This window comes from Trachemys scripta, chromosome 10 (assembly GCF_013100865.1).
Source record: "Trachemys scripta elegans isolate TJP31775 chromosome 10, CAS_Tse_1.0, whole genome shotgun sequence".
NCBI classification, from domain to species: Eukaryota; Metazoa; Chordata; order Testudines; family Emydidae; genus Trachemys; species Trachemys scripta.
Window position 1 is genome coordinate 78,776,218 of NC_048307.1, and position 8,286 is coordinate 78,784,503.

At 49.9% G+C, this 8,286-nt stretch overlaps 1 protein-coding gene across 1 annotated transcript; it reads right to left on the reverse strand.

Moving 5' to 3' along the window:
* Positions 1-580: 580 nt before the first annotated feature.
* On the reverse strand, positions 581-2,855 carry KBTBD13 (kelch repeat and BTB domain containing 13). The gene has a single exon (XM_034785004.1). The coding sequence runs from the start codon at positions 2,551-2,553 to the stop codon at positions 1,192-1,194; it is 1,362 nt and encodes a 453-aa protein (XP_034640895.1). The 5' UTR covers positions 2,554-2,855; the 3' UTR covers positions 581-1,191.
* Between the last annotated feature and the right edge of the window lie 5,431 nt (positions 2,856-8,286).

Genomic DNA, 8,286 nt, shown 5'->3' on the forward strand with positions numbered 1-8,286 from the left:
TCACCTCTAACAGTTACTGGATTGTCTCACTTGGAATCCTATTGGAATCAATTCAGAACAGCACAAATCTTCTTTCCTTCATCCCCCTGGTATAATTTCCTCACCCCCTCTACATACACTGTCCTTCATAGAGATGTGATGGACTTTCCAGGAGGAGGGATAGCTCAGTGGTTTGAGCATTGGCCTTTTAAACCCAGGGTTGTGAGCTCAGTCCTTGAGGGGGCAAGTTGGGGATTGGTCCTGCTTTGAGCAGGGGGTTGGACTAGATGACCTCCTGAGGTCTCTTTCAACCCTAAGAATCTATGATTCCAGTCCATGCTATCACTTCAAATTGGAAACAGGTCCATGGATATATTCCCTAGGTATCTCAAGAGCGATGCAGGGAATACACTCCTAAGTACATGTTTGGCAGCTGGAAAAGCATTTCCCAGGCAGTCTAAAAACCTGACTTATACACAGCGTTACAAGTTATTTCATTTAATTTCCATGAACCAATGATCCTTTTTTAACATGTGCCTACATTTAAAAAAAAAACAAACTTCCCTTTAATTCTACAAAATAATTGATCTTTTCCCATCAGTACGTGGAATAAATGGTTTTATAAACATTTGACGAATTCGGTCAATATGAACTATACCTAGCTCCATGGATCTCCATGTGCTTTACAGAGGAGGTCAATATCATTATTCCCATTTTAAAGATGGTGAGACTGAGGCACACAGAGGGGAAATGACTTGTCCAAGGTTACCCAGAAGCTGTGAATCCAACCCAGGTCACCCGAATTCCAGTCTGGTGTTCTGTCCCTTAGGCCACACTGTCTGTTTTGCATGTCTGAAATGTCTTTCATCTGGATGTCTCAAAGGACTCTGCAAACTCCAGACACATTCGGACAACCTCGGGTTAAATATAGGGTGGGCATTACCGAGCGCTCAATCCTTCGTAACCACGAGCAGAGGGCAATCAGCAGAATTGCGGCTCCTCACGTTGGCTCCTGCTACTTGGAAGGGCGATCGTAGGAGGAGCTAGCCGTGCTCAGTAGGTCGGGACCTGAGTGATACTGCAATCTCCTTTTTATACATGGAATTCTACTGAGCGGCTGGAGGCTTGGAAGGAAAAGGAGAAAGCGGAGGATCTATTTTTAAATAGCTTTCAGTGGCTCTTGTATCCTAGAACGCCCCCTTGTGGCAGGGACTAAGTGGCAATGCTGTGGTCTCTCTTTGGGAACCTGAGAAGGAAGGTTTGTAGGGACCCGCTCCTTGGGAATCCAGCCTTCTCCTTTTTGAACCTCCATGTAGTCTCTTCTATGGAGTAGAGGAGGGTCAGCATCCTGTTGACTGTATAAACCGTATCCCCTCTGATCACGGCAGTGAAGAGAGCTCCTTTGCTGTTCACGTATTGCCCCGGTAAAGCTGTCCACTGCAGGCTGGTGAGGTTGAAGCAGTCTATCGCACACCGCAGGAAGTCGTCTGAGGGCCCATTCCGTATGATGTAGAGATTATCTCTGTGGGCCACCATGCAATGGCCGTAGCTCTGAGGCCGCTTTAAGGCTGAGATGGGAAGCCATTCGTCTTTCTGGATCTCATACTCATAAATGATAGTGGTGTCTAGTGGCTTCCACAAGCAGACAAATATCCGCCCCATGGTCTGGGCGCAGGGCGCACCTGCCGTTGGCTGGGGCAGATCAGCGACAAAAGTCCAGGTGTTGGAGGACATGTTGTATTTCTCCACGGACTTTAGCAAGGTCTTCTCAAATTCTCCTCCTATGGCGTAAAGATAACCTTCATGACCCGTCAGTGTGAGGTCATACCGGAGCTGCTGAGGGCTGGGAAACTCGCTCCAGCTGTTAGCATCTACGTCATAGCAAAAACTGATGTCCACGATTTGTTTGCTCGCTCCGCGAACTCCGCCCACTATGTAGATTTTATTATCCAGCGTTGCCATGCCGGCTAGGAATGTGCTGGCTGTCAGCGGCAAGCAGGAGAGCGTCTTCCACGTGTTGTCATCCTCATCCAGGTAGCAGATGGTTCTCGAAAGGTCCTGTAGAAACTCAAAGGTTGGTGTATGGGCTCCCACTGCGACAAATGTGCTGGGCAGAAGGGAGTCCACGTAATCCAGCAGGTCAGTAGAAAGGCAGTCTAAGTACTCCTCTAAATCAGAATAGCCATCTCTAATGTACAGGGCAGCACTGTGGAAAAGGTCCTGTAGGCCAAACATGGCAGCAGCTTGATAAAGGACAATGCAATTATCGGAATTGATGGAATTAATCAGATACTTGGTCATCGTCTTCACCTGAAGAAAAGCTGCACATTCAACTGCCTTGAGATTCTCCTCACAGGTCAGCACGGGTCTTTCCCCTGCCAGGACCCGGAGCATGAGGAGAAATCCCATGGCGCTCAAGTCTCGGATCTGGATTTCGTCTTGCGTGCTCTCCTTCATGCCAGACTGGAAGAGCGCGCGGAAGTACTCACTGTGTTCCACCAGCAGAGCCTTGTCAGTGGCAAAAAATTCTTCCTCCACTTTGATACGCACTCTTCCCCTCAGGAACGTCTGCATGGTCTGATCCCCCCCTGAGTCAGCCTTCTAATGCTGGGGACCTGAACCAGGGAAGCAGGCGGTGGTGGCGTCTCAATGCCTGGGCAAGGACACAATGGGACCCAAAGCCTTTCTCAGTGTGTCGGCCGCTTCCCAAGCAGAGCACTGTTCCTATTTCTTCTGTGGTTGTTTGCTAGCTTTCTGAGCCTCCCCAGCAGCTAAGACGCTGCTAACTTGTAATATAAATACCTCCAGCTAAAGATAGCTGTGGCCCATGTGATTGGAGCTGCCAGCAATGAAAGCCATGAGCAGAGCCTGTCATTGGCATCCATGGAGCTCTCTTACCAGCTGATACCAGCAGCATTGCTTGGAATGAAACACAGAGAAGCCACTCCAGGGACCGGCAGCACTTAGCTGCCTATCGGGTGGGGGGAAGGGAGGTCATCAAATAAAGGTGGAACTTAACCGTACTGGAGGACGGGTCCGGTTCATCCCAGCTGTAACTTGTGAAATCCCCTCAGGGGATGACGTGAGGTCGTCTCCCAAGGCAGAAGGTTACCTAGGGAAGATGGTGGTGAAGGTTTCCAAAAGTGACTAGTGATTTTTTGGTGTCTCAATTTTTGTGTCCCCCACGTGAGGCCACAAAGAGCCCTGGTTTTAGGAGGCTGGCCGCGTGGTGCTTTCTAAACGCCAGGCCCCTTTAAGGCATCCCAGAATCACAAGTCAGTTCTGAAAATCTTGCCTGGGGTCTTTACCAGATTTCCCTGTGGGCTCCTAAAGGCCCATAGATGCTACAGAACTAGAATATTTATATAGCAAGAGGCTTGTAATAATCATACTTTGGATTTTGCTGTGAGGATCTCGAAGTGCTTTACAAAAGGCCAGATTCTGCTCTTGGGAGTGCAGTTGGTCAGTGTTTTTACTCCAGAATTAAACCAGTGTATCAGGGAGCAGAATTGGGGCTCACAGATTGAGCGTTCCTCTTTGGGGGAGCGAGGTGCTCTACCAGGTAAACTGAGGCACACAGGTGTTACGTGTTTAACCCACAGTCTTAGGAGAGGCTCCAGAACTGTGGTCCACAGAGCAACTGCTGGTGATCCTGGGAGAGCTGGCTAGTCACATGGCACTGGCCCCTCCTCCTAATTTCCAGATGTTAAAATGCCTTAAGCTAAAAATACATTCAGTCATTCCCTAACGTGACCTTCTTCAGGTCAGCGATTGCTGCAGTTGCCAGAAGCATGTTATGTGACTGCAAATTGGCGGGGAGGCAATCCGCATAATTGGGAATGGATGAGGAGGTGCCCCTGAGAAAATCTTTCTATTAAGATGTGGTTCTCAGGAGGAGAATTTCTGAGAAGCCCAGTTCTAGGAATTCCAAAGGCTGCTTCTCTACTGGGTGCATACAGACTCTGATGCGATCTCCCTGGGGGGAGAGCCGGACCCCAGTGCAGAAACGGTCATAGATATTCTAATCCTGATGTTCATTCATTGCCTTTCATCCCACAGCTGTGGCTTTTTGTATTGCTGGAAACAGTGTGCTTCCACTCCCCCCACCCCTCATAAAAGTAAGTTTTATGGCTTCAATGAGATAACTACTTCTGTAAATCTTTGAGTCTTTAAGCCCGAATGGTGGGACCGTGCGTCTGCCAGCACCGCAGGCCACACACACCAAAGGGCATTTGACAAGCAGTAGGGACGGTTTATTACAGGTTTTTAGTTTATTTTTGCATATTGGGAGAGACGATGCAAAATCAGCGTGGGGTCTGCAAGGTGAAGGGTCGGCCTTGGGGTTTGAAAGTTCCACGGAGGTGGGCTCCGTTGGTGAAAAAACACCGCATTCAGTTTTGCTATTACAGTAGCTCTTGGATTGACAGCTGGACTGCGTCCACTGTACAACCTCAGTGCCTCCTTCAAGGCATAGTCCAGCTAGCTGCTTTGTTCAGGGGCTTGGACAGATACAGGAGGAGGTCAAGTATCAGGGGGTAGCCGTGTTAGTCTGTATCTACAAAAACAACAAGAGTCTGGTGGCACCTTAAAGACTAACAGATTTATTTGGGCATAAGCTTTCGTGAGTAAAAACCTCACTTCTTCGGATGCATCAGGAGGAGGAGTTCACATCTATGTGCCTGGCCATGGTTGCAGGGATCACTGCAAAGCTCCCTGGGGGCCGTTTCTATTTTTGTCTCCCAGGAGTATCAAGGAGGTGGAATTAGCAATCGAATTTGTCCCTAATTTAGGTGATTTACATTTTGGAGGGGGAGCTTTGAAATCAATGGAGGTTAACCTTCAATGACTGCCCCTACTTATTAGTGGTTTTATCCACATCTATGCCGATCGCAGTATAGCAAAGCAGAAGCTAAAAGAAACCCCAATTTGCCAGCTCAGTGAGTGGAAGAGCTAAGAAGAAGGTAGAGGTTGGAATCCCAGCTTTGGGACTGGATGCTCCTAACACCTCTGCAACACTGCTTTCCAGGCTGCCAGGTAACTTCGCCACTCGACCTCCTCTGTCTCCACTCGACCTACTGAGATCTGCTGCCTTTCATTCAGTGCCAGCCTCTGTGGAACTGGGTCGATCCAGGCTCACGCTTCAGGAGAGGGGATTTGGAGCCGCACACAAACTCTGCGGTTGGACAGCGTGTGTCCAAGTGGTACCCCAAGCTAGCACAGACTAAGGAAGGAAGCGGGAGCCCAGTGTATTAATCTATCCTTCAGAGGTACTGGGGTGCATTGGGAAGCACTGCTCTACAGCTCCCCCAACAGGCCAGTTAGGAACAGCATTAGCTGTTCCGGCTTTCGCAGAGCAGCTAGTCTGCCTTCCTGGCAGAGGATGGAGGTTGCCTGCTGCTTTCATGGCCTTTAGTTTCTCCCCCTCCTTGGTGAGCGTCCACCTGCAGTGGGGGCAGGGGGATGCAGACCCCGGGGTATAGCCAGAGGTCAAGCACGTGAGCTTGAAACGGCCTCGTGCTGCGTGCGGGGGAGAGAGACAAAAATAGAATTTGGGAAAAGAACAACGTTGTGACGGTTGTGCGGTGGAGAGAGACGAGGAAAATCACCACGTGCAATTCGAGCCCATGGGATCACTGCTGAGCCCTTCGGAGCCGTTCCTGACCCCAACCCGCTGGCTCGGTTGTACTTTGCTAAGGTTGCCGTATCATTTTACTAACCTCCCCACCCCCCAAACACTCACTCTGCTTTTCCCTTCGGTTTTGTTCTTCAGCCTTTCTCCTGAACAACAGCCCCCTGTTGTCAGCACCGGGCCTTGCTCAGTCAGGTACATTTAGAAAGCACATTCCAGAAAGGAAGATGGTTTATTTGCAGTCCCCTGGTTCACCTGAGTTCAAGCCGGCTCTGAGTCTTCTTTGGCTGCAAAGCTGGCAAGTTCTGTGCAGTTCCCCGTGTGGCATTTTATGCGGGTTATTTAATGGAATCATTTGCATATGTGCAAAGAATTTGCATGGAGCTGTATGTTTCTGTTTATGGTCAACATACTCTGCTGCAAGGAGTGGCGGGGGTAGGGCATGGAACTGCGCAGAACATGGCAGGTGGGGGTCAGCTGGGTGCTGGAGTGTGTCCGGGGTGTCTGAAGGATGGTGAAGCTGAGGGAGTGGAATGGCTGCTAGGGTAGACGGGGGAAGGGTGTGTCTGGTGCTAGCTGGGGGGCTGGTCACTAGGGGGCTGGTCGCTGGGGTGTCCTTGCGGGGCTGGGACATGTTGAACCCCTCATTACCGCTGTGCAGAGAACAGAAGCTCCGTTTCGTGAAGGATTTTGAGTCTGGGCTTTGTTCTGAAGCAGAACAAAAACGGAACCCGGCTAAATTCTCTGCGAAGCAAAATTCCCCCAAACTTGTGTTCTGACGGCGTGAAACGTTTCATTTCACTTGCCTTCTGTTTTGTATTGTCATTTACAATAGGCTGCCAGAAGCCGGGATGGATCTCCCCCAGATTGCCCCGTTCCACACACGCCCCTGAAGCTCTGGTGCTGGCTGCTGGCAGAGAGGGGACACTGGGCTGGATGGTTTGTCCCAGCAGGGCAGCTCTTCTGTCCTTATGCAGAATGCAAAGCGAAAATATTTGAAGTGAAAAAATCATTTCGAAACATTTGGACACTGATGGAACCTTTTTTTCCTGTTTTTTTTTTCTTCCAAAGTGAAATTCCAGCAAAATCGACCCGGCTTCACAAAGCGTTTGGATTTCAGTGCAACCTGACCCTATTCCCACAGGCCACATCAGGAGCCAGCTGTGGGGTGAGAATGGATGACAGGGCCGCCAGATGTGTGGGTGTCACGCTTGGTAGCTTTGTAGCTGCGGCTTTTATCTCAAATCTGATGGGGTTAAGGAAGCATCTTATATGCAAAGTGCCAGAGGGAAAAGGCAGTTGTTAGAGCAGGGGACAGGGACTCAGGTTTGGTTCCAGGCTCCACTGCTGTTTCACCATGTGGATCTGAGCAAATCACTCACCTCATTGCTGGCTGCCTCAGTTTCCCCATGGGTGAAATGCAGATGGCAATAGTGACCCGACCCTTTGAAAATGCTTTGTGATCCCTGGGTTGAAAGGAGCTGGGCAGGTGCAACTTATTGTGAGTTATTGGTTTGTTGGCAAAGCTTTATATCATTGCTGCCCAGTGCCTCCCTTTCCCTGTGTCTCTTGGTCTCCCAAGATCGGTTACTGACCACTCTGTTCAAAGTGGGAACACTCAGGTCACTGCTGATCAGATGTCTCATTCCTTAACCATGGTCATGACCATACAACACCCTAGTACCCTAGTGTGCTATTAAATGGAGGCCATTTGAAAACCATGCCTCACGGTTAGCACACGGATACTGCCCCTACCGCAAGAGAAAATATCTGTATCCAAGGAGCTCTCAGTGAGTGGGCAGTCTGCAATGGTTGTGTCTACTGGCCACCTGAGGCCGGGGATGGGCCTGGATTGCTGGGGGGCGGGGGGCGGGGGTGTCTGCCTACCAATCACAGGCATGACCTAAGCCAGTACCTTTAACAAGCGCTGAAAAATTCCCTCTCAGGGGACAAAGAGGGGATGAGCGGCCTCGTTCTCCTGCACCCTCCCCCAATGCACCCGCGAAGACACCGCCCCTCCATCAGGTGGGAAGGGGGCCTGGAGAATGTGATTGTCAAACTCCAGGATGGGAGCCAGCGGTTAATCTCCTCCTACCATGAGAGAGCTTGCTGCAGGTGCAGCCCCAGACCCCTGGGGGATTAGCGGCATCTGTAAAGACGTAAAACCAGGATGTTCTATTTTCTGGTCCCCAAAACATGGGGCAGAGGAGTGGGTAGAAAAGCCAACTCTGCCCCACTCAGCGCACGTGATTTGGCCATTCCTGGAGGCTCTGCAGAGCCTTGCATGTGCACTTGGGTGCCTCTGAGTAACATGGTATTAGAACCCACTAGAACCTTGCTAGAAGAGAGCTGGTGCATTAAAAATAACAGCTGTTTTGTTTTCTCCTCAAACAGCTTCTATGTCTTGTTCAGGTTGCCATGGAAAAAGGCATAATAGGGATCCATCACACTGGTTAACAGCTGGAAAAGGGGCAGCTGCCAAAGGCTTCCTGTTACACTTCTAAAATCATGGCTATAAAAAAATCTCAAACTGAAACAGACCAGAGGAAAGGTCGTGTGTGTGCCCCCCACCCTGGAGCAGTGTACAAAACAGGGAAGAGGCTTCAGGATGAACACTTCCAATGGTCTATAGTGTTTTGCTCCGGAATACAATGCCGCCACATGGATAAATACTAGAG

Coding starts and splice junctions, on each gene's coding strand:
- KBTBD13 (XM_034785004.1), bottom strand. CDS start 2,553: ATGCAGACGTTCCTGAGGGGAAGAGTGCGTATCAAAGTGGAGGAAGAA.